Source organism: Athene cunicularia (genome assembly GCF_003259725.1).
Source record: "Athene cunicularia isolate RWA chromosome 4 unlocalized genomic scaffold, athCun1 chr4_part3, whole genome shotgun sequence".
Classification (NCBI taxonomy): domain Eukaryota; kingdom Metazoa; phylum Chordata; class Aves; order Strigiformes; family Strigidae; genus Athene; species Athene cunicularia.
Genome location: NW_020799100.1, coordinates 15,083,886 through 15,111,378, shown reverse-complemented (window position 1 = coordinate 15,111,378; position 27,493 = coordinate 15,083,886). Strand labels below are relative to the sequence as shown.

The window sequence follows — 27,493 nt, the reverse complement described above, 5'->3', positions numbered from 1 at the left end:
AGCCACTTAAAGCTGCTCCCACTGCTTCTTCTCCGTTCAAGAAGAACCTTGGTGTAGAAGGAGCAACATTAGTTTGACACAATTTGATCTTTCTTTCTTTTAGAAGCTTACTGATAGTTTCCCTTTTCAATTAAGTTTCCAATTTAAACTACTGACCCCGAGTTCTGAACAGACGAGCGGAGGCAGAGAGACAAGCTGAGCCTTCAGAGTTTACAGCATCCTCCTTTGTCTCTAACGCTTAACACTGATTTACCATACGGGGCATCTGATCTAGGCATAACTACTGCTGTTGTGCTTGTGCTGCAATCTCTTACGTACGGCAGAATAAGCAGAGCTTGTCTAAGCGAGGACATGAGAGCCCTTGAAGTGTTCGCTACTCTGCCCTAACATCACACAACACAAGGACAATGAAAGTCTTGTGCTCCTGCATTTATGGGTCCCTCCTCCATTGTTTCAGTATTTCAGTGACCAGCTACTCCAGTGAGAAGTCACATCTACAGAACAGAGGAGGCTCCTCAACAATATCCCGCGCTTCCTTTAAAGATCCCAGCTGACTGAACTAAAACACAAAATACATACAGCAGATAAACACACATCCAGTAATTATTTCCATGGCATGTGGTGAAACTACTCCCAACATCAACTTTGATAATAAACGTCTTAAATTAACCTCTTCAGGAAACCTTTGCAAAGATGGATGTGGAATCACAGTATCAATAATCACACCTCATCAGCAAGACCTGATCATCTGGCAACTCCTATTTGAAAATGATGCATGACAATTTTTTCCTGACATGTAAGTTTGTGCTGACTGGGGATATTATTTTTCTCAGGTCACAGTAAATACCTACTACACTCATTAAATCAACTCCTTGTTTAAGTTGATGACATTAAGAGCACGTAATTGTGTTTAAAAAATAAAATCTTCACCCATAGTCCAATAGTTCCCTTACTCCTATGGTGTTTTCCCATCACATTTCTTTAAAAAACACTGAAAGGTACTGTCGTCTCACTCTAGGTAGTTATGTATTTGGACAAATACAGCATTATCCAGGTGATCTTTTGCTTTGTTAATCTCTTGCACTACACTTATATGGTTCTAAAGTGCATCCTGGATGTGGCTGCCCTTCTGCAGTGTAACTGTATTACCCTCTGCTTTCCCTTGGTATCTTAAGTCTAAATTAATTCACTCTTGAAAAAGGAAAAAAAAAAAAAGAAAGAAAAAGTTCTTGAAAGGTGAGAATGGGAACCTTCAGTCAGTCAGTCACTTCACATTATTAACTAGTGGTAAATGCAAAGCAGCTTAACTATTGCACAAAGTTAAGAAGAATACACAAATATGCAGAGTCACCACTGAGTAAGTGGCATACTCTGAGTATGCATTCTCACCTCTCTCCTGGTAATATTTTCATGGGCCTGTAACCTCAATAGGAAATACTGCATTTATGCATTAAAACAACAGTTTTAAAAGTTATGCTTTCAGAAAAAGGACAGATATACAAATATGAAATTCATAACTCATTTATTGAATATATATATGCAAGGATACCAATAAAAAGAAACTAATACTGCAAACTACAACTTTGGAAGTAAAGCCAATATAACAGGAACAAAATATACATAACATTGTAGATAGGAATGCATTTACCCTCTTTCATACATTCCTTGTCTTTACACCTAATGTCAATGTATGCTAGAGCAAAAGTTGCAAATGTTAGCCTAACCTGAGTGCTTTTTGACAAGCAACAGTTCTCCAGGATTCTTTAAGGGTTGAGATGTCACTGCTGACTAATGAATGTGCATACATATGCATATAGAGAAACTGCTTCAACAAGTATATAAATCAAGAGCTGTGTTCTGTTTTTTAACCTCCATCACTAACACAGTGGAATCTGTTTCTGGTGACATGGAAGAAGAGTTACTATTTGCTGTAATGTACTTTCAGTTCTCTTAAGATTAATTTCATCTAATGAGGACTCATTTTCTTGTCAATCTGATACAGCATATTAATATTTTTGGAATGCACTGATTATCACCTGCCAGGTAAGTCTGATATTTCAAATAGATTATCACTTCTCCATCTTTCACTCTGGTTTACATGAAATTATTTTTCACATAGGCAGCAGTAAGAAGCAAGCTCTCTTCCTTTATATTACATTTTAGGGGCAGATTCGGCATAATCATACCAATCTAGATCAGCACAGCTCTTTGTACCTAAAGATCAGACTTTGTGGAGTGTAGATATAATCCCTGCTAGAGCCTTATCACAGAACCTCCTGTGGAACAACACCTGCTGAATGAGTAGATCTTTTGATCACCTAATCTGTTTCATCCTGGCTAGCTGCACTGATGCCGATATCGCACCGGCCTTTCACCCTTCCCTGAAATGGAGTGATAGCACAGCTTACTGCTATAGTGTTTGATCACTGATCACGCCTTGGGACTCTGGCATTACACCAGCTGTATCCTCAAGTTATTTGAACAATATCCTTCTGATGCCTGTCCTTCCTTGGTACAGTCCTTTCTTGGTATAGCACAATCGCAGATCTGTTAATACAGAGATACAGTGAGTTGGGGAGATCTGTTAATACAGAAATACAGTGAGGTGGGGAGAAGCCTCCCTTCTCGGTGGGTTCTAGGCATCTTAAACAGCACAAACTACTCTTGTGAGCAAAAGAAATGCCCAAAGGCCAAAAAAAAAAATTAAATAAAAGTGAACCAGTTTCATAAGACGTTTTGTTAAATTCATGAGTTCTCTGATTGTGAGATGAAAGCAGAAGGTGCCTATTAAAAAGAAAATTCTCAGTAACAAATAGACTGCATTAATTTAACTAGCTAATTTAAACATACCTATTTCACCTATAGAGCACTTTCATTACTTCTAACATTTCTGGGAAGGCAGTAGATGCTCCAGAATAATCTTCAATATATGCTTGCAAAGATTACATTGCTTTACCAAAAAAAAAAAAAAAATTCAGACAGACTGTCTGAAATTTCAAGCTAAAATACACATAAAAAGACAGTAATGGCAGTATTGTCTTTAAAAAATGATGTAAATGTTGTATACTATCATACATTGTCATGCTTTTTAAAACTACAATTAAGGACGTAAGAGATGTACAGTAAATACACTGCTGAGGTACATTTCTTCTAAATATTAACACCACAACAGAATTACTCCCCAGCAGGTGATGCTACTTGGGAACATATAAATACAATTTTTACATTGTAAGGCACTTTTACCCAGCATACATGAGTTGAAGTCAGTTATGACAAATCTGAGGCTCATAAGAAAAGATTTTTGCTTTTGACTTTGTTTCCATGATTTCTGAATTAATGACAATTTAGTCAGGCCATCTCAGCACAAAGAGGTAACAGGTAAACCAGCCACTTGCTTTTCTGCTACCCGAAGGTAAAGTGCTGTTCTGGTTCTTTGAGGCATGAAATGGGGTAATTTATTTCATAACAGATGAATTATTGGACTGAATATTATACTAAGCAACTGACACACTATGAATTAGAGCTCAGTCTCAAATACAATCAGTATGCTGGCAGATCTACCCCATGCAACCTTAGTCAAAATACAGTAGCTGCAAACAAAGTGCCTTTTTTCCATGGGAGGGCCATGTCTGAGGCACAAATCTACAAGTAATTTAAACATTGAAGGATGTTATTTTGCATTCTAAAACTGTTCTGAGTGGCTGAAAAATGTTCATATTCTGGGAGAAACAAAACACCTTGATAGACAATTTAAATAATCGATCTGTCATTGCAATTCAAGTCACGCTTTTAATTTTGAAAGTTACAAATACAAAATAAAAATGATCAATGGCATCATGTTTAGAGCAGTAACTGAATATATTCTGTACACAGCAATATTTCTTTCCAAAACGGCATTATTCTCCAGGAAAGCAAACAGAATTGATTGAATTCTAACAGGTAAAATGTTAGAAACTCCAATATACAGTAATTGAGTCCCTCAAGACATTAAGGGAATGCATAAGAAGACAAATGACACACGTTAAATCTTTTAAAAATACAAGTAAAAAATGCTACAGAAACTCATGTTACAAATGAACTGTTTTTGCAATACCAATCACAGAAGAACTGTAGCAGTTTATAGTCAAATCAGTGTATTTTGCTTGTTTCCTTCCTTCAAATCCAGAGGTTTTGTTGGGAGTTCAGAGTGAAACAAGTCAAAACCCTAAACAAACAATAAGGTGATGCAATAGCAACAGACAAACATGTGGACTAGATTCAGCTTTTTGGTTTTATTTAAGTCAGTCTGAGAATGTGCTTTAACAGACCAATTGAAGAAGCTAGTAGCCATTAGAAATGACAAGGTGTTTTGAAAGCAGTCAGGGGACTGATCTGTTAGGTTTGGTATAGCCTAGATCTGATTATTCCCTAACGGAACATCAAACGCTAGCAAGTAGAAATTCATGATGTGATTGTTGACTTGACAGAAAGAGGAAAAAAAAAAAAAGAAAATCACTAAAACAATAAGGATGATAAGCAAAGTTTCTCATATAGTGGTCATAAGGTTAAAAAATAAATACCAATCTAGCAAAAAAAAGGTTGCTTCCTCATTCTTCTTACAGAATATGGGACATTTATGCATATTCTGGACAAAACATGAAATGTTCCACACAACACAGAACACTTGAGGTATGGACGTCAGATATGGTGGCTAAATTCCATAGTGAGTTAAGAGTTGTAACTCTCTGAAGTAAAAGGGATTGGGCTGCAGAGTCCAAACATTTGTACAGTAAGGTTTTCATCACACTTAGTGAAGTGTTCTTTGTAAATCAGGGACACAGAAAGAGGTGGGTCCTTGGGGAAAGAATGAACTACAGCCCTTTGGCATGAGCGTTAAAGCTCACAGCTCCAAACCAACAGCTGCTCAAGTAAATCTCCCGCAAACAATGCTGGGCGGAATGAGCAATCACAACAGGAACAACCTGAAATGTTCAAGCGTGCTTCGGTGTACACTGAGTCCTTTTCTACTGTGTGCTTTGCAAGCAAAAACAGAGAGCGGCTTTCCCATGTATAGCCTCCGTAACTTGTGTATGAAGAAAATGCAAAATTCACAAAGTACCAGCTTGTTGCCACCACGAACTTGTCCATGTTGTTAATTAAACTAGCTAAGACCTTCCCTCGTTGCATGAATCCACTAAACAACTTACACATTCCAAATCTTAATTTTTTTATTCAGTCCAGAAATATAGATCTTACTTCATTTCAATGTCTGCCTTAACTTTTGACACTGTACATATTACATATCATTTATATAGTGTTTCATTTTTTCCAGACACTGCAGACTACAAACTACATAATATTGACATGTAAAACTCTGCCACTTACTGAAGGCTCACACACATGAACGTTTCAGGCAGTTCAATGAAATTTCTAACAGAGTTGGGTAGTAAAAAGTTACTGACCCTTTTCTGATTTTAGAAAACAATTTAAAAGAATTAGTAGTTATGATGTCTTAGCCATTCCCAGTTCTATAACTCTGTCCCTTGAACCTGTTTAAAAAATGATGAAAACAATAGTAAATTTAAAATCATACAGAAAAGCATTTAGCAGCTCTGACATTACATCTATATTTAGCGATAGAAATGAGGGTCTCCCGTCTTATACTGTTATAAAGTCAGCTGGATTTTAAAAACAACAAATCCTCCCCATATTTCTACAGTATGCCAATAAAAAGTACTTATCTGCATACACTAGATTTAAATATTTCACTGCAATAAACTACATTAAATGTATATTGCGGTTCAGTCTCGGTAACAGATCTGTCAGGAGTAACTTCCATACCTAGTTTCCATTGAGCTGCTGCTGAGGAATGTCATTATGGTCAGTGCCTGATTTGCCACGGCTTTTGCTTTCTCTTTCTTCATCCTCTTCATCTCTTTCATCGTTTCCACTATGGTTTTTACAATAGAGTCTAGCACAATAAAAGAAACAGTGAGGACTTTTACTGAAAATATCTATAAAACCAGACTTTCAATTAGTTTTGAGATGTGCTAAAAGAGTTAGCAATTGACTTATGACTCATTCATTTCAGTCAAGCATCACTTAAACTGAGAAAGAAAACAGGGTTGAAGTCAAGCCAACAAAACTAGGATCGATTCTAGTTTTGAAGAACTGTTCCTACACTGCTCGGAGAATGCCCTCTTGTGGGCACAACCACACTGGCAACTCAACCGCAGCCAAGCCACTAATGCCAGCAGTCAGCAAGCATGGAAAGTTATGGGCTCCAAAAAACCAAAAATAAGCTACAAAACACATCAATATTGAGGAATCATGACAGAAATTATCCAAGGCTTCCTCAATATAAACTGATTTAATCAATATAAGTTACAGATTAAGTCAATCTTCTCATTTCTCATAGTCAGAAATTTTAAGTTAGTAGAGTAACTAAAATACTTTGCAAAGTCAACAATTACTTAAAAATACCATTTAAAATGAAATAATATTATCTATTTTAATAACATAATTGACTGTTGGCAGAAAAAGTGCCATGAAATAGCTTCACTTTCATTACAGCATTCACTTTTATTATAAATTCAAGAATTACATAGGTCCTTACTTATAAATTCCTCGTGACATATTCTCAATGTATTTAGCTTTGTCTTCTACTCCACAGTGGTAATGGTATGTTTTTATGCAGGCTTTAATTTCACACCCAATAGTAGCACCAGGCTGGCTGCAAAGTGTGCATTTCTGTGCAGGGGAAAGAAGAGAATGGAACTGTTCAGCCTTTCGGTCTCTTGCCTCTTAGTATTCAGTTTAGTGTTCCTCATACTTATGGCTACTATTCTGGAATAGAATAACTTCTTTGGCAGAGCATCCTTCCAAAGAAAAGTCAATCAAAGATATTGTAAACCAGAAACTATATGATACTAACCTATTAAAATATGAACATCAGCATTTACCTGTCCATTGCATTGAAAACTGCTATGTGATTGCATGTATTATTTTATCTTCAAGATCATTTATTGCCACTGAAGTTAGTAAGTTAATATATGAAGAAACTCGTATCTTTTTTTTTTTTCAAGGAACAATATTGTTTTCTTCCCCCCTCCCCAATTTCTTGCCATTAAAAAAATCCTGAATCTCCCCATCTCAGAGGCATTTTCATATTAAAACACTGAAACAGTTGCAAACACATCACTGCAAGAATGCATTCTCTAAATTGATTTGTACTTTGACACAGTGTGCTTTTAGTAACACAGGATCCAGAACTGCTACTCTCTTACAGTTACAGGGAAGCTTATTATAATTTACTATATATGCTGTCATAAAGAACCCAAAATACCACATGCCAAACACCACTAATTTTTAAGGTGATTCCTATCTGGCTACCTGTCCCAGAAGTAACAATACATTTAAATTTTGTGTTTAGAAACAGATGGAAAAGATTGTTTCACAAAAGGAAGGAGGTAGAGCTATATACACCTTAGTAGAATCAGTAACGTGTTCATCACATTCTGCAGATACATACCATTCTTTTTCCTCTCTTGATTTCTTGAAGTACAGTTTTGATATCAAAATCACCAAACTCTGCCCTTGAAGTTGTTGTTAGCTGGACAGTGCCAGAAGAGAACAACTGTGAAAAAAGTCAAAATAATTTCAGGTCACCAACACGATTAGAAATGTTTTCATGTGCAAGAATAACTGAGTAGGTGAACATCCCCTTCTGTGATCTCAGACAGCATGTGCTTCAGCAACAAGCTAGGAAAAAAAAATCCATGCTGAGTAATTAGTATGATGAGTATTCCTTCTGATACCCACCCGACTGCTTTAATTACATTTGTTGCCTCGGAGAAATGTATTTTAAAAGACAAAGGGGTAGACAAGAACTAATGACATGATGAAAACACGAAGTAATAAATGGGCAATATTATCAATTACATCACTGAACTTTTTAGGAATACTTGATTTCCTTCCCTACGACATATATAAAATTCAGCTTCATGGCAACATACCCAAAAAGCCCTGAGGGATGACAATGGTGCATGTAAGTACGGCCCCTACTATCACTGTCCTGGTATACTTAAACTGTCTTAAAACTGAACCTCAGATACACAAAGCAGCAAAGAATACTCCAAGACTCAAGGCTGCTGGCACACGCCAGCTCTGCTGAGTGAGGCTAGGTATACAGAGACAATTAATACTCCACAGATTGCCTGGACTATTTATCCATTTTGAGGTACAACAGGAACCACTGAAGTTTGTTACTCAAAGCCCTAACTCATTCATAGAACAAGTTATATGAAAAATAGCACTATTTGTTCACATTCATTGAAATTAGTAGATTCTTTTCAGGCTGACAGTTCTACAAATGTGATCATCTAAAGGCAAGGGTTTTCTAGAACTTCCATGTCCCACTCTACTGGAGCCACACAGCCTGAATCCACTGGTCAGAAAAATAATGAAGTTTATGGATTCTTCCTGGATTTTGTCTGAATGCCTGTGAAATAAAGGTATTTTATTTTTGGAGTGGATTCTTTTAGTTAAAACTGTTTTCTGTTTTCCTTTTTAAATATTGTGTATGCGTTTAGATGCTAAGGGAGCATTTTTAATAAGCTAAAAAGTCTCCCTGAGCTAATTCCATCTCTTAGCACGTAGCCAACTTTTATCCATATTGCCCGCAGTGAAAATAAATGAATTGCTCACTTTGCAACACTTCAGTGCTTAAAGAGATCATCAGCACACAGACAATACTCATGCATAATTACATGTGAGGGTACTGTATTAAAATCTAAAAGAGCAATTCAGACAAAATTCACATAATAAACAGGTTAACAACAGTTAATACTGTTACTCACCATGCACTTATAGTGTGCTGCAGCCTTTTTGGCATTAAATATATGAAGCTTTCCTCTAGCTTCATTTTCTTCTTCACCTGCATGACAGAATCCACATTTAGGTTTTGTATCACTGGGGCTGCTTCTGTGGGGAGACCTGTCTCTCTGAAAGAAAAACAATTTACTAAAATATACTGCTGGGTTACAAATAAGGTTGTAATTTTAAAAGCCTGTGGCCACCAGCTGGAGGCTCAGACAAATACAAATTTTAATAAAAATTATATTTGCAGAGAAGAAATATGCAATTCTGTCTTCTAAGAAGTTTAGCATATTTACTGCTTACATAGGAACTGCTTTCTATTTCATCTGTGCCATGTGAGGACGTAGATCTAGTGTCTTCTGATTGCCCTTTTAAATTTGTTTTTCTTGGCTTTCCCTTACGACCCCTCCTTTTTCCTTTGGGAGGTGAAGGCTCCAACTCGTGTTCATTGATACTTTCTTCTAAATCTGCTTTAGAAGTTAGAAAACATCATCAAATAACATTCTCAAAAATGTTACACAAATGAAAAAAAAAGCCACCCCACCACCACCACCAAAAAAACAAACCAGACAAGGAAAAACATAACCTGTATTTTCTGTATTTTGGTCAGAAATAAAAATAGCAACTTTTCCCCATTTATTACATACATGCAACTGCAGATCCTGGAAACATTATTTACTTCTTTGCACATATCACACAGCTTTGCATCTTTATAACATAATATACGAAGAAGGTTTAGCATTTCTTACAATTTCTACTTTCAGGCCCAAAATGTGTCCTCAGATACATATATTCACCTCCACTGAAAATAAGACTCATTTAAACCGCACTGAAACCAGAAAATATTTTCAACCATGAAATAAGCTTTTAATTTATATTTTTAAGATGCATAACTCCAATGTAAATTGCCCTTGATATTATGCCAGTGTATCCAAATAACACCCCTCTCCTTGCTCTATTAATTGATGGCTTTTGACTTAAATTCACCCATTTTGGCTACAACATTACCATCAAGTTTTAAAACTGAAATGTGTTTTGCCTTCATGAAATAAATCTAGAATTTCACTTTAGTTAGAGCCAAAAGCAGATGCCAGTTTACAGAAAATCATCCACACTGACAATATCCCACATAAAGTATTTATAGACCATTAAGAATATAAGAACATATATTTTAATACAGACATACCAAAGAGGTCTGACAGGTTCCTTTGAAAATGTCAGCTCAACTGCTGAATGCTACATAGAACTGTAGTCCAGTATTCTAGCAGACTTTGATTACTCAAAGCTCTACAGTCAATACAGATCAATTCTGCTAACTTAAGACTGCTTCCAATATGATCTAGTTAAGTTATATCTGTTATTGAATAACCAGCTTTATTCAGTCGCTAACAACTTCCCTGATCATAAGCTGCTCGCGGGAGAGTTTTTCTTTTTTCTTTTAACATGTAACACCCACCTCTGCTCAAACTGCAAAGATATTTCAGTAGACTTGTTTAAAGAAACATGGACACACCCCACTAAAGAACTTGCTTCTCAAAATTCGAACCACAGACATCAGTATGAGCCCCCAAATGGAGGGAAATCCTAACCAGATGTTTTGGGACATCTACTTCGTACATTAATGGGCCACTTAACTGTTGTGTTATTATTATTTTTTAAGCATTGCTATGGCACTTATCACCATTATACTGTGGTCTCAGTATCCAGAGAGGACATCTTATTTTGAGACTAAACACTGCTTCACTAGAGCTTGTCTGTCTTCTCTATTATCATGTAAAAATCAAGTAACATTTCTATCTCATGATTAACAGTGACTCAACTGCACAAAAGTTTGAAGTCAAAGACCTGAGCATATTGCACAGCCATCAATTTGGAGCAGAAGATAAGTGAACTACTGGTCTGTGGCCTTGCATGCAAGTGTATCCTATTAAGCTTAGTTTATCATATCTGTCACTAATCCCGGAGAAAGCTACGCCTTCTTGCACATTTATTAATGAAGGATGGAAAGCAAATCCAAATGCATCACAATAGGTTATACTGCAACATAATTCCCCCAAAGCTTTTATGGTTAGAAAAAGGCAAAAGTTTGAGAATAAACTAATACAAATCTGCAAATTGTTTTGGTTTAAATTGATAAATTATTCAACTATATACAGATATTCCCAAACTGCTACTAAGATACATTAGTGTACGTACCACAACATTCCTATGCTTTAATATGTATGTACTATTCTTTTCTAATTAGATGACAAAAGCAGCATTCATGTTACTCTCAAAAAATAGAACAAAATACACAATGAGATGGATTATCTAATGAAACAATACATTTTCCATTTTCTTCTCAGAATTTACTATCTAATATTATTTTTCATTTATCATTACTTGCTAAATGCCCCAAGCAAGATTATGCAATTTAGATATACCTCTCAGACTACATATAGCAAATTTTATTGCAACCCGAAAGCCTCTGTCAAAGAATTCTTTTATCTTGTCCCTCATCACATGAGCTCTCCACCAATGTATTAAAAGAAATTTGTGAATCTTTGTCTCTACTTGTGCATTTACAGAAATCACAGATGGTTACGCCAGAAAAAAAGTCTAACCAAAAATGTATTTAATTCATGAATCTTTAAATAAGATCAGTAAGAAGTTAAAAAATATTCCTTCCCAAAATCATTCCACAGATTTCCCTGCTGTATTTGATGAAGCAAAATGTAGTCCATTCACCAACTTCTCTTATTTTTTCCAAAGCTCCTTATCAATTCTGTCAACCAGAATGCTTTCTACCTCTTAGTCCACCCTTATTTTCTAAATATCATTAAAGCACATCCTGAACTCTCTAGTTACTTTCAAAACTGGAAGTGAATCATAATCGCTAAAAACCAAGCACACATTATGAAAACCAACTCTTTATAAGAAATGTCACAGCCTCCTTAGAGAATAAGTTCCTAAGTGCTATTTTTTAGTCTACGATTATTAGAATATTTAAGATTTGATAAGTAAAAATGCTGTATTTTGAAAAGATGGTTTCAGTGTAAGATAAAAAAAACATCAAGATTGCACAGCTTTCCTCAAAGGAGAACCCCCTTTCTGTGCTCAAAACTAGTACTTCCAAAAAAGTTCAGCGTTCACTGAAATCTAGATGCTACGTGACCACTTCATTAAAATAAAATTCCTTGCAGATTTCAGTTTCCTACTACAAGTGACATGGACCTGCAGATTAACAGCACCAAGATGTGAGGATCTGCTCTACCACATCTACCTGCGAGATCGATACCGCAAAACATTGACGTTTCTCTCAGTTTTAACAGCACTATGAACTAGTGTAACAGTACAGGAAGAAAGAGATTGTAACCAGCTTTAAAATACACCTGCCTTGGATGGTCTTTACTGTATAATATACAATTTGGTTTGTGCCCTATCCCTCCCCTCAAGCCCACTGCCAGCTTACCCTGTTTCCCTGGCATCTGATGGTTGGGTGTTTCCAACTTCTCATGTCAGCTTGAACTAAGGAAAACACAAAAAGTTGTTCAACTCCTCCCTGACCAGATGACGTTTTATCATGGATATCACCCATACTCTGAATCCCCTGAGATTCCCTAGATATTCTTCAACTGCCCCCCATCCCATATCCCATTACTGCATCGATTTTTAAAATCATCACAATATTCTCAGCATAACTTTATCTAAAGCCTTCAAAGGAGGTAACTTATGAGCTTCCTTCAGAAGTCCCTAAAGGCTATATCTGAAAAAACAAGCTTAATACGCAATATGGTCTGAGAAGGAGGGGTGGGGGTAGAAATCAAGAGGAAACATTCTACATTTTAAAAAGCACCTAAGAACACGATATTGTAAATTCAGATGAGCGAAAAGATGAGCAGCAACAAGACCCAAATTTGCATTTTAGAAATCCATGAGCAGTACAAAGTACCACAAAAAGAAGACTAACAAAATGCTGTATTACATAAACTGTTAACAGGGAGACTCAGCCTCAGACAGAAATCTAAAAATTCTCCTTTGATCATGACTAGAAGGGAAAAGGATCAAGATGTTTTGCTGTTTAAAATAAAGCTTGGCAGAGAAGAGGTTGAGATATCACTGATCTATTCTATATTGCATCAGCTTGAAATATACATGGAACCACCCTTTTCCAAAAGCTAGGTTAAAGCAAAGTAATAAAAGAATTAAGTGATTTAAAGGTGGTGAAAGAACAAATAAAAAGAGGATGTGCACAGCAAAGGCTAACACCGCTCTCTGTATCCACCTCCTACATTACCTTAAACAACAGACTAAGTGTGCCAGAAGCAAAGGGGGGGGCTAAGTCTGTATGAGGAAGATAATAAACAAAACTGACTGGCAAAATATATTTGCACATAGGACTGTACAGAAAAAGTAGCCAAAATGTGAAATGGGGAAGTGGCTTAGACATGCTGTTATGTAAATTTGAAATCACACATATGTATTTAAAGTTTTACAGTGCGCTTGGGATAAAAGAGAAACTCTAAAAATTACAAAGAATAAAAATCAACCTTACTAGATTTTTAGAAGATAAATGTAATATAGCAGAGAAAGAAAAAAGTATTTTAGTATATTAAAGATGCCCTTAAAATACAGCTGAAACCAAATGAACTGTATGTGGCAACATAACTATTTTAAACTGAAATGTCAAAAACCCCAGAAAACCTTTCTGTCCCAGTAGTCAACAGAGAAACAGAGATTTGCATTAAAACTCTTGCAAGCAAATACAGAATCAGGTAAACTGGTAATGAAATAATAGTAGCTTTCACCAGCAAATGATGTGAAATTAACTATCAAAATGCTGAATATAATTTTTAGTTGTTTGGTGTTTTTTTAATGGAAAAAACTGAGATACATGAAACTTATCTCAGCTGGAGAAAGTAAGAGTGGAAAGGAAAAAAGTTAAATTACCCTTTAGGTCCCACCACTAATGTTTTCCAAAAGTACCTCACGGAATTGATGACTCTTGTCTAAAAGCTATTTTTGACTGAACAATATCTATGTTATGAAGTACTTGAGATTATTTCTTAATTTAAGTACATATAACATAGAAAGTTAATAATAGTCCTTCATACACAGACAGTCTAAATGCTTTTTCAAGCAAACAATCATTGGCAAAGACTGAAGACAAACAATACATTAGCTTATCTGCATAATCAGAAAACTTGACAACGGGTATGATAAACCTGTTAAGCATGAGTTAGCTGACCAAGTTTCTATTTGTATAATGTCTTGCCTAGACAGGAAGGAGAATTATAATGTAAACACCACAGGAGAGCTCCTCAGATAGGACAAATCATTCACCACATTACTTTTACATTTTTTCCTTTTCCATAAGAAAAAACTACTGTGATGCTTCTGCGAAATACCTCATTAGTCTATAACGAACTGCATAGGAGGTTGCTAACTTACTGCCTGGACCAACTGTTTTTGTTGTAACACTACATATAAGGTTGATGTCACATTCAGAACAGCATTCTCTGTAAAACAGACAAGAAGGCTGAATTAGCAGAGCCTAGGAAGAATTTGTTACCATCCACCAGCAGAACTGAAACGACACCCAACTGCAACATTACGGAAACTTCTATATGTGACTGCATTAATGCACAGGATGTTAGGCAAGCTTATGCTGTGGACAGTGTTACAGAAAACGTAACTATGAACAAACACTGATTAAAGGATCCAAAGATGAATCAGGATGTTACCTAACTATAACACCAAAAAGTTTCAGATGTTTTTCCTGCCAGCCTCTGGCTTACGCAGCGCTTTGAAAAAGTACTCGGTTTGATACAGATTGCAGCAGCATCTCTAAATAGGTCTCACAGAGAAACTGACTCAACTTACTGAGCAGTATGAAAAGCATAGATTTAATGTTTGATCTTTAGAATAACATGAAAAGGATGCTGAGACAGGGAATGTCCTTATTTCCATTGTGGAAACGTAATTCCCTGAGGCTTTGAGTACAGCTACAATAGGAATTACGGACACTTTATTTTCTGACCCCCTCAGTTCCCAAGCATCTGTTTTAGATAGTCACATGGCTGTCTTCATTATTCTTTATTTTACTACTATGTAACAGAAGAATAAAATTACATTCTTATCTTAGTTTGTATTAAACTATTCCTGATCAGCTGAATTTGCTTTAAATTCAACACAGAACACAGGGGCCAGGGCAGCCCCACCTGCAGGGAACTGAAAGATACAAGATTATATGGGGTTTTTTAACAATTATTTCCAGTACATTGGAATAAATTCCAACAAACGGTTCCAAAACCTTAGTTCAACAATACTCTATTCTTCAAACAGAATAAATGCAATTGTATCAAACTGAACAGTAACTCAACTAATAGTTGGCTGTGATAGCTTGAAAGCACTGGCACCACCAATTCCTGTAACCTGTCAGATACTGAAAACTCAAGACAGCTTGCCTAAATTACAAATAAGGTATTACTTGAAGTTCAGGTCAGATTATTTTGTTAAGACTTGTAACCAGCAAGACAAAAATCTGGACATGAAGCTTTGAGTGACTTTGTCTGCTCCTCTGAGCAGGCGTCTTCAAATCTGCTGACCTCACAGTCACAGCCCCATAAAAAGTGTGAGAGTACCTCACTTTCACATCCTTCTTCCAGTTAGTGGGAACACAGCACAGAAGAATTGCTCCAAAATATACATACACAAAGGAAATATAGGAGAAATACTATTTTTCTATTCTGTATCAACTGAAGGCTAGGTCATACAGATAAATTAGACAAACCCTACAACCTGCTGAAGCAGATACTAAATTTAAGAGCACAATACATTGCTGCCGAGTTTCATATTTTTATATTCAAATAAAACACAAGGTAATTCAGCAACTCCTGTCAATTAAAGGAAAATGAACTCCCATCACTCATTAATTTTGTCTTGATGACTACAGATATTCTGATGAATTCTCATGCCACTTGAACTTCATGACAGCAATAAATAACATCCAAGAGGTCCTTTCTATTAGGTTTTAACTGTGTAACTTTAATTCCAACATAAGTCCTTCAACCACATTTTCTTTAACTGTTATTAAATGGTTAACAGATATTCTTTTAAACTAGAACTTTTAACTAAAGTCACATTAGCCAGATCTCAGACTTGAACAAGTATGCCCCGCAAAACATCTATTTTCTAGCAAAGGGAAGGAAAAATCTCACTATTATGCGGCAATACTGCCTACAGAAAAGAAACTGTTCTGGTCTGCACGAAACCAAATACTCAAAAACTCTTCAAGCATCCTCTAATATAACTGACATAATAAAAATATTTGGATTGCAACAATTAAATCTAGATACAGAGAACAAAGGAAAAACCTGATGTTCTACACTGAAAAAAACAAAAACAAAAGCACCCAGCATCCCAGGGCAGGAGCAATACATTTCCATTAAAAAGAACTGATAATTCCAGTGCCTCTGTGCACCTACACTGAGTGACATAACCATTGCTTTAACTATTCTGTTATGAAAACGCTGCTGAGAGTAAGGATTCACGAAAATTAAACAAAAACAAGAGGGGGAAAAAAAAGCCCTTATGTTAGCATCTAGTCTGTTCTTCTCTGCAAGTCTTTTCTGGTTTCATACACCATCATTCCTTCACATTTCAATTGCTCTTTGGTATTCACATTTTCCTCAAGAAATAAATTAACAAAATATGTATATAAAACTTAATCTCACCATCCAACATACTCCAGTTACCATTTCACTGAGCAAGCTTCAGCATTTAAATATTTAGGAACAAACCCTCCAAAGTCCCTTGTTAAACTCTGAAAATGAACCTCTGTATTTCTGTCTTCTAAAGATAGTTTCCAGTGTAGCAAAAGACGATTGCTACACAATGCTATAAATAATTTCCATGTCAGATACAATATGTATTTTACTTTCTTTGATTTAAAGGTCTATCACAAGAGTCCCAGCTTCTGGCACTATCAGATCCTTAACTGTAAGTAATAATATTCTAGAGGTATAGTTCCCTGAACTGTATGGACTAAAAATAGAACATACTCTTTGGCAAAGACCACTGGGTAAAATTTCAGCCAAATATTAAACAAAAAACAGGGAAAAAAAGTGAAGTATAGCTACACACATTTCTACAAGTGTAAAGTATTAACAGAACTAAATATTTTAAACAAAAAAAATGTATGCAAAGTTAAATGCTAAGTAAGATACTGTTAGGTTTTTTGGCCTTGGTGTTTCTGAATGATGTTGTTTACTCCTCCTTCTCTGATCCTCAATCTTAGAGTCTCTTTGGATAAGTCTAGTTTAATGTTTTAATGAATTGCCATCATCAACATTTAAGAAAAAAGCCACTATGCATCCAGTAATTTTTTCCCATGTCTTCTCAGACAAATATATCCACACAAAATTTAAAAGCCTTTGCTGTTAGAGAATGACATTGTAGAATTGGAGATAATGGTTTCTGAAAAGTCTTTAAGAAAAGCACAAGTTCAGATCCTGCAAGGAATTCCAAGCAGAAAAAGTCATCCATTGGCATTGGGCTCCATGCAGAATTGGAGATATTTTTCAACAGATGTCAAACACTGAGCCATTTATGAAGAAGTATAAAAGATTATGTTTAAATATCAGTTAAAAAGATTAATCTCTCTCTGGACTCAAATGTCTTTCGTATTCTGTTTGCAAGCAAAACAATCCCCAAAACAAAGAAACAAAGTGCCAAACTACAAGATAATATGACCCTGTCTCTTTGGAGAATTAATATAACATGTATACTGCTTTTCTTGTTTAAATCTAGTAATAGCAAAATCAGAGCGTTTTATACAAAGCACATGACAATAATTATTTCAATAGACTAAAAAAAAAAAACCAGTTTGTGATTTTCTACTGCCTTCAATATCTTTCTGAACACTGAAGTAACATCCAAGCCTTACCATTAATGTATCTGCTACACATAATGTAAAAAGTAGCATATTACCTTAAAAATACATTTGACAGATACTGAAGTGATTTATGTAATTTGATCTTCATGAAATAGTCACGTACTCCTCATTCGTTAAATCTGATGACATGTTAATTGAAAGTAATGCAGAAAGTAAACTAACAACTGTTCTCTTACTCAAGTTTAGATATGATAGAAAAAAGGAAAAATACCTGCACAAATACACAATAGCACAACTAGTTTGGAATTTTAGCAGACTACATGATTTATCTACGTTTGTGGCATATCACCCCTCACACATTTCACTACTCTCCTCTGCAAAGACGCACAGCTTTTATGAATGTAGCCATACAGCTTTTTTTTTTTTTTCTCAAAATGACTCAAATATAGCTATAAGGGATCTGATCACAAACCTTTTCATTTATTATTGGGTCCTTCTTATTTGAAGACTTAAACTCTGTTTAATTGTTCAAAAAAAACAGTGAATATTTAGGAACATTAGCAATAGCAAAAATCAGCTGTTACCTGACAAAATATTTTAGATGTTAATATTGTGAATATTTAATTACAAATATAAGCCAGCTTCTTCCCAGAAGGGAATGCATTACTTCTACCCAAATTTGTTTTGACAGAACATCAAATGTTTCTAACATCCGTAAATTTATGTTCTGGGCTCTTCTCCACCTCAACCCATAATTTTTAGATAAAATACAGAAATCAGATGGGCTTCCAAACTCATTTTTTCTTAAAAAAAGTAGTTCTAATTTTTACTGAAAACATTTATATTCTCCAGAAAAATTAAATTTAACCAAGTATCTTTCTACAATGGGAAAAATTTATATTGAATAATTTTACCTTCAGAGTTATGCGTAGTTTTCTTGTGTTTTCGACATAAAATCCTATAAACAAAGTAGTTGAAAACTGTCAAGTCAGTCACGATTCACAGATTATTTACTCATCTTTTAAATTTAAATGCCAGTACATTTTTCTCCCACTTGTAAGACTCACTGATATACAAAGCTTGCAGTGAAAATATGCTTTTCTAGCACATCGCTATTTTGAATGCCACAATCATCATTAGAATTTTTTTGCAACAGTTTTGTTTAGATTTCAAAGTGGGGTTTTTTGTTTTGCTTTGTTGTTGGGGTTTTTTTTAAACAAATAACATGAAATACAGATAGAAAAATAAACATAGCAAATAAATAATAGTTACATGTAAATGCCTTGTGAGGGTTTCTCTCTTATCTGAGCTTTATCATGCAAAGCACAGTAGTAGTGATATGTCTTGTGACATGTTTTCACATCACAGCCAATGGTTGCTCCAGGACAATGGCATAAAGAGCACATCTGTAAAGAAAAAGAAAGCACAATTCATGCTACTGTTGACTTCTGAGTTAAAAAATAATAGTTAGTTACCACTCCTGATGACAAAATAAATGGAGTTATGCACCTGGCATTACTCTTCCTGCTCTCAGGTTGTTTTCATAATTTGTTTTAAAATGAAGGAGAAATTTGTTGCAATTATGCAACAGTACAATAACTATCATACACTGATTAACAATTCAGGGAAGAAAATAAGTAATTTACTTTTGTGGAAGGTGCCTGATGGAAGGGACACAGCTATTCACCTAAATATCTCACTCCCAAGGATAGTCTTGTTTGCACCAACCATTTCAGAAAAGTTAAAATCATGAATTGTACCCGTTTAATTCTGAATGACATTATGAAGGTAAGAGAGGAAAAAAAAAAAAAAAAAAGACACCTATTTGGCAATGAATCTTGCAGGCAGAAATACTGATGACCTGCAAATTTACCTTAGCCTCAGCAGCTAACTTTATCTCTTTTTCCTACACAGTTATTTCCTTAATTTTCAAAACACTGAATTTAGTGAAATATTTGTTAAACGCAATTAATTTAGTCCAATTAGTCTATAATTTGCTCTTCATACTTAATTGCAGAAAAAATGGGAGCCTGTAGCTTTACTTTTCTTTCCCAATAATTAATTCTTCTCATATCACACTCATCATTGCTTAGGATGTACCAACTATCATGCTTCCAAATCGTTCACTATCCTCCTTAGACTGTGTTAGGAAAGGAAGTAATTCATAGTATCACAATACTTTTCTCTGTTAGTTTTTACTGACATAATATTGCCCCAATGTCAGAATTCCCCATTAACCTACCCACTCAAGACAACTGGAGCTTTTTGTTTGTATCCTGCACAAACACACACCCCCCCTCAAAAGGTTACAATTGATTCCAAACCCAGAAATGTAAGTGTGCAATGTAGGATGCTCCCTACATTTATCTTTGTGGAATACACTTGCTGTCCACAGCACTAGCTTAGTCAAGTTCTTCCTATGTTAGTCTCAAATATGCCAAATAAATATACCACCAAAGTTATGTATCACCATCCTGTTTTTCAATTTTAACAAAGTTAACTGAACAGTAAAAATGTCAAAGCCTTGGATCATCTCCATTTACTCCTCTGCAGGCTCTGAAATGGTATAGTTAAATACCGTTCCCTAGTTGCTACCTAATTTGTATGGGTATTTTATCACACAAATTTTTTAGACATTATGGTTTAATATATAATAACGGTTGATCAAAGCTCTTTATAAAAGCCTAGGTTGAAGTTATATCCATCCAATCAATTTTAGTCAGTACTTCAGTATTCTGAAAGCCAGAAATGACTAAAAGAAAGCTTTATTTTTATGAACACCATGATGTACCTGCATGAGAAAAACAGACCACAGGAATTTTAGCACTGATTTATTGGTCTGTGTGTCCTGACAGTAATAAGATATTTATTCCAAGTCTTGTTGTCCAAATGTCCACTATCAACAGTTTAATTAATTCCCAAGTTATATCAGTATATATATCAGTATATGTGAAGTACAGATTAACTCTTTTAAAAAATCCTCCCATGCACAGCTAACAGAAATAACAGTATCAGTGCCTTGTACTCCCAAATATTTAGACTTTGTAAGTTTTGATGACTAGCCTATTAAGGTTTGAACCTACAAACTTTTCTCAGACAGAAATATTACCATCAAAAAGGCTCTACACGTCAGTCATCATCACTTCAGTAATAAGCAGGCTTCAATCTTCAGTGCCTATCTGGTCAGCAGCAGCACCTCCTGAAGGAGGGCAACTACGTAAAATCTGTCAGCAGACAAATTTAGTCCAAGCTATCAATATAATTACTTAACCCAGTGCACCACGCTGAGATATTTTTGCTCAATGTGTTCCCACGTAAAAGAACAGGCTAGAACAGAAAGCAGACTTTAGAGGTGGTGTTTGGGCTAACTATAAACATTTAGCTATAAGCTTCCTATACAAGTCAATGGAGAAAGAATCCTCTAGAGTGATTCAGATGTAGTTTTCTGACAACTACAGACGGTGATAAGGCACCTAAGTTAAGATTTAAAATTATCCTGTAAATTCTTTCCAAACAGTAAACAGCTCAGGACTATGAATCTACTAGGTTAACCAGATCCAGGTTTTCTGCAAAAAGCTGAACAAAGTGCCTCATACATACAGCTAGTGAGCTCCAAGAATGTATCCAGCTGTTTTATCAGTGAAGGAACATAAAGAGATTCAGAAGCAGAAAGGCAGAAATCACCAATGACATAAAAAGAAATAACCTTCATAAAACATTTAAGAGAAGCAAGAATCAAAAAGTTTCTTTATAATCTGTACTTCCATGTTCTTTGGAAATTCCTAATCGCAACATCAATGACTTGTGAACAGTTATTTCTTTATGCTTCAGCTAATTAGAGCAGATGAAGTTCCCTGCGTTGGAAAAGATTCAAATGAAACACTGGATGAAATATTAGACTATTATTATATAACTGCAGTTCTACAATAATACTTCGGACTACTCTTAGTAGTCCAAGAACCAGTAAATACTTAAGAGTACTTTAAATAACTAAGCTGAAAAATGTTAATGTGAGGAGTGAATTGACAATTTGTTAAAAATATTTTTTAAAAGCTTCACTAAGTTCCCCAAATGATAAACTACTAGTTCTAAATAAAACAGGTTAAAAAAGAATTAATTAGCTTCTCCAGAATTAAAAAAGTCATTGCTGCTCAATTGTGATGAATTTGGTGGAGTTGTAATCACTATAGTACCTGCATACATCATAAGACATCTATATTCACAGAATCATCTGTTAAATCAATATAAAAGGAAGCAATAACAGTACCTTCGATAGCTAAAACCAGATTTTGGCAGCAAAACCTAATACTAGTAAAGGCATAATACCCTTGCCAGGTCCCTAGAATGTCAGTTTCTTTCTGAAATCTAGCAGGAAATATTAAATAGAAATGACTGGATCAGAAACATAAATTTAGGAAATGCTATTGTTTATATGCAGCCCATCAAAAAGAAAAATGGACATATTCTGTAAATAAGTTTTCAAATTTACTTGGAAAAAATGCGTATCTGCTACAACCATCTACATTTGCCAGTGAGGAAAAAAGTGACTGTAAAAATAGTAATTCTGGGTTTCATTTTCAGTAATTCCATGATTAAACTACAATTCTTAAAACAACATGTTTATGTGAGAGTAGAACTTGACTCAAATAAACAAACTACTTTTTATCCTTTCCTAAAGACACTTCAAGGGTTAACTGACATCTAAATTTCGTTTCAACAAGTATAACCATATCCAGTGAGGTTTTCCTTTTGTAAATCTGAGACCAATTTTACTTCAACATCTTCTAGAACTTGTTCATTACCTTAGAGCTCATACCAAGGCAGCATTTGGAAAAACAAAACAAAACCATATATATAGTCCGCCGAACAAGTTCATGGTAAACTTTATAGAAGGTAAGAAAATACTGTCTTCAATTCCCATGAGCCAAAACCAGAGACTTACCAGTTTAGTGCCTCTCTTTATTTCTTTCTGAATATCTTCAATAGAGAATCCACCAAGACTCTCATTATCAGTATGTGAAGATACCAGTGCAGACGAGAACAGCTAAAATTATAAAAACAAAACTTTTTAAGTTTTAAGGATATAAGTGATATAGAACACTTATATATATGAAACCCACAAAAATTTCAAATTAGTGATTAATCATGTGTGCCAATGCCACAGCTGGTTGAATTTCTCATTTGTTTGTAATCTTTTATAGCTCGCTACATTCCCTTTTTCCTATGGGTTACTCACCATACATTTGTGATGTGCTGCCACCTTCTGGTTTTCTGACATCAATAATTGTCCACATTCATTATCTTTATTAGATCTACAAAAACCACACTTCCTTTGTCTTGAAGAGACTTTTTTCTGTCCAACTGAGCTTGTCATGATTTTAAATCACCTTAGAATGCCACTTCAATCCTCTCAATGCTACAGAAAAAAAAGGTGCAATCAGCATGTTAACATCAACAAAAGGCAATTTAACTTAACAGTTTTATAAATATAATATTGGTTGCTTGAAAGTGATCTGTCCTTCTTTAACCTTTTCTTTATGCTACTTGAATATATCCAAATAAACATGCACCCAGCAGAGGCCGTATTTTGCTCATTTTTTATGAAATTGTATCAGCAAGCAGAATTAGTTCTTTAGACAAATAAGTTTGAATGTTAATATAAAACCTGGAAGAAGAAATAAGTTCTCTGAAAAACTTTGAAAGAAGAAATAAGTGGAAAATAGATCAAGTACAGCAATCATTAGGGGAAAAAAGTTACTGTAACTCTTTCATCCCATTCTCATAGTTATTACAGCAAAGGAATTTGTAGAAAATGCACTACCTGTGCATGCAATAAAATTCATGCTACTGAATTTCTTCAAAGACAGAAGGAAAAAAAAACCCGAGTGCAGCATAGCATCTAGGACAGATTTTGAGCGTAGAAGCTCACGGAACAGCAGGGCAGATGAGTAACTCCCCTTAGATAGGGTGGAGATGAGAAGATAAAACCTTACCATGTTAGGTATTACCGAAATACATTGTGGCTAGTCAAACAGCATTAGGAACAAAATTTTAGAAGGATCTATGACTAACGCACTGCAATGGAAACCTTTTCAAGACCCACAGTTAATTTAGCAGTACCATACCAGTTTTCAGTAAGTGAATGAGAGCTGCTATTCTCATCTCAGAAAAGTAAAATTAAACTCAGTGTGAACTACAAACTCTTCAGGTGTTACCAGCAACTCATTTTAAAACAGAACATTGAGGTCCCAACCCCCTACTCACACAGACACTACAAATTCAAAAGTGAAAATACCCAACGAGCGCACACACTTCCCGGCCCAGCATTAAGTAGTTTGTGTTAATTTTCTTCTATATCTCTCAGGAAACACAGTATCACCCTCTTTGAATACACTTTCTTACAGCTTTTTACTTTGGAGACTTGAGCCTTACTGTCAGAATTGGCCACAACTGCCATAAAAGCATCCTGCTCAGCCTTTGTTTACATCAGACTCATCTAAATAAGAAAAGCCACCATATAGTTTGATATTTCTGTTGAAAAAAAAAACAAAAAAACAAAAACAAAAAAACAGCCACAAGAATAGCAGAGTTGCAATACATCTGGACGGTGCTACAATGGTGATCTGCAGGAAAATGCGTGACTTTTTTGAAATTTGCATAGCCAAACCTGCCTGCTTCTCAGCGCTGTCAAGACTCTTATAATACTAACATCACTCACTATTTTTCTAATCGAAAGCAAAGGAATGTCATTAAGTTTCTGTCAGCATATACTACTGCTAAAACACAATCCTGTTAGATTCTCTTGTTTCAACAGATTTTCACAGACTGGGTTTTAACTGTTTGTCCTGCAATGTTTACTACAAAACTCCTGCATCAAAAGGTGTCTGTCCTTTATCTATCGCCTTTGCTCTATCAACAGCTTCATTTGCTTTCTTTTATAACTGGAAAGCAGTTTACTAGCCAGTGACGCATACTCATAAGAAGAATGCATAGATTTCAGATCTTGCTGATTTGCACAAAAAATGTGCCAATCTGGATAAACTAGTCACACCCTTTTGCAGTGGCAATAGAGAGTCCTTAAGTGTTAAACACAAAAGAATTACTATACTGTATTCTTCTAAAGAAAAAAACAAAACAAGACTATTCTGTAATCCCTTCTGAGTAGAAAGAAGGAATCGTTTCTGAAGGAAAGATACACACATTTCCAAATGCGGGGATTTTAATTTTTTTTTAAAAAAAACGTAAAAAGAGAAAAATAATATTTGGAAGCAGGAAAAAAAACTTACAAAAGACAATTGGGAAAAAATATCATGAAGATTTCTTGCGCTTAGGTCATGTTCAATAGCTCAACATAAATCACACAGTGACGGGTTAGAAATATATTAACAAAATAATTTAAAATGCAAGAAGTTCTGCTTTGGTATAAATAATTTGATATATACACACACCTTCATTTGGGTCTACCAGTTTCATTTTATATTCAGATTATATTGTTACAATACTGACAGCAATGACAGTAGTTCTTAAAAGGAAGATCAGGAATTTCCTTGAACACATGTGCAGGTTCTACCAACTTACAGGAATAAGAATTACTACTATAAAAAATAGCTATCCTTCAATTTAACAAGCAAATTCATATTTTAGAAAATGCAAATAATTTATAGAACACATAAAAATTTATTAAGTGCCTCCCATCATATTTAATTTATAAGAACTTTCCAAGAAACAAGATTATAAATAATCTTCTCACAGCTTTATGCTTTCCAGTGCACTAACAGACACGAGAAGGCACATCCTTACAGCAATACTAGAACCTGACATAACCTAACTTCTAGAAGTACTTTTGCACAATTGGATTTTTTTTAAGGCTCACAATATAGTTAAAAATAATGCCAATATTTACTTGATGATGCATGGATGTTGATGTTACACCAAAAAAAAATTAAATTCACAAAGATTATGTTTTGGAATACTTACTCAATTATAAATAATTTAACACTTGAAAAATTATTTGAAAGGCAAACAGACCAAGAAACATCAGGGCACACCAGAAAGGAAACTCACATTCTTTTCACCATCACATTAAATTACTCTGAAAGCATTTTACAAGGATATCTAAATGTTTTCTTTTCAATCCTGCGTTCTTCGTATTTGTGTTTTCTGTATCACTAACTAGTAAAACTATTTATACATTTCTAAAGACTGGAAGGAAAAACCTGAACATTAGAAAAATTTCAGAAGCATTTAATCTGTAGACCTCTCCCTCAATTACATCTGCTTTCTCATAAATGTGATAAAACACTACCCTAGGATCACTTTTCTTTGTGCCAAAATGCACTTCTTATCGTGTTCATTTAAAAATACCCATTTTCTGAAAAAGATGAACCAATTATGTGGCTATACCACAGAGCCAGGATCCTGAATGCGAACATTCAAAATTCTGTTCTCATCTCTTGAGTTAAATCACCCAAAAGCAACTAATCCAGTTTGCCAAGTATCAAGCTACATTTTGTAGGAACAAGAAAAAAAAAAACCACAACATAAACCCAGTATTCAATATTTCTGTTTTCCATGTTTAAAAACATAATAAATTAGTAAGACATAAAATAGTGTTTAAATATACTGTTATCAGGATCTTGCTTGTCAGCTTTGTCAGAAAGTCTTACAGATTAGATCACAGAAAGCAATGTACCATGGAATCACTAAGAGATTATGCACTCTCTCTACCAAAATGGAACACATCTACTACAAAACACTGATTATTACATATAGATACGTTTTCCACGGGCTTGGTCTGAAAAATGAAAAGTTACATCTACGCTAAAATCACAAAAGAAGAAACTCATTCAGTGATTCTTCACTCAAAAATTCTGGTTCATTTGCATTCATGTTTCTTGATGTCCACTAAGGTATTCAACATGGTGCTTCCCCCAATAACAGCACCTTTATTTTATCTTTAAACCAACATGTTTTACAAATTTCTATGGCTTGCATACTGTTTCACTGACTTCTAGACCACAGATTCTCAAACGTAAGAGAGTGCAAGTTCAATGACTCTCAGGCAAAGTAGTACGCTCTCGGTGTATAAGACATTGTTCAGCACCAAAGAACGGAAAGTAACTGGATTCTAATTTCTATTTATTGCTTGAACGTGTTTCAAGAGCTACTGCCTGTTTATAGGAGTTAAGGCCCCACTTATATTTCCAACAAAGGGCAGAGACCTATCTGCTATACTTTCTCATGTAAAATGTTTTGCTGTGTGGCCTGTATGATTACCAAATCATATTTTTAAAAATTAGGATTTATATTCATCCCTGAAAAAAATTTCAGACACCCAAGGAAAACCTACAAGAGAAGTATACAAGCTTTGAAAATTTCATTAAACATGCCAAAGTGGTTTAGACTCCCAGAATAAGATGAAAAAAACAACAGATATTTTCTGTAAGATGCTCACTAGAGATACCAGATTCTCTGTTCAAGAAATTTTCAAGTGCTTTCTAGTTTCTAGGTTCAATCACCCATTTTTGGGGGTATTATTTTGGAGAAGGGGGGGTGAAGTTGAGGAGAAGGCAGGTATCTCTTGTAGGTGTCTGTAGTTGAGAACACAAAGTCTGAAGTCTCATGGAAATCTTTATCCAAGAGTTACATTCACACAGCATCCTACAGCCACTATAAAAAGTAGGATAGGAACTTATCCATGCAACTTCCTTAAAAAAAAGAAACCAAAGGGGGCAAAGGAGGGGGGGGGGGGGGGGCCCAACC

The 27,493-nt window shown here is 35.0% G+C and overlaps 1 protein-coding gene across 3 annotated transcripts; it reads right to left on the bottom strand.

Moving 5' to 3' along the window:
* Positions 1-1,505: 1,505 nt before the first annotated feature.
* On the bottom strand, positions 1,506-23,166 carry PHF6 (PHD finger protein 6). 3 transcript variants are annotated; one of them, XM_026848587.1, is made up of 10 exons: positions 22,968-23,166; positions 22,674-22,775; positions 19,004-19,137; positions 18,646-18,689; positions 9,160-9,326; positions 8,838-8,981; positions 7,511-7,615; positions 6,596-6,729; positions 5,821-5,950; positions 1,506-5,528 (listed from the first exon to the last, which is right to left on the bottom strand). In XM_026848587.1, exons 1-9 carry the CDS (start codon positions 23,103-23,105, stop codon positions 5,821-5,823), a joined length of 1,098 nt encoding a protein of 365 aa, XP_026704388.1. In that variant the 5' UTR covers positions 23,106-23,166; the 3' UTR covers positions 1,506-5,528. The 3 variants fall into 3 exon arrangements, with proteins under 3 accessions (XP_026704388.1, XP_026704389.1, XP_026704390.1); XM_026848588.1 differs by having other exon boundaries at positions 1,506-2,547; XM_026848589.1 differs by having other exon boundaries at positions 9,160-9,323.
* Positions 23,167-27,493: the final 4,327 nt, after the last annotated feature.

What these genes read in the sequence shown, in the direction of transcription:
- PHF6 (XM_026848587.1), bottom strand. Translation starts at nt 23,105, where the DNA reads ATGACAAGCTCAGTTGGACAGAAAAAAGTCTCTTCAAGACAAAGGAAG. An exon ending in TAAAGAGAGGCACTAAACTG is followed by an intron (nt 19,138 to 22,673) that starts GTAAGTCTCTGG and finishes TTTTCTTTACAG; the next exon opens with ATGTGCTCTTTATGCCATTG. An exon ending in TCAAGAGAGGAAAAAGAATG is followed by an intron (nt 6,730 to 7,510) that starts GTATGTATCTGC and finishes TCCCCTGCACAG; the next exon opens with AAATGCACACTTTGCAGCCA.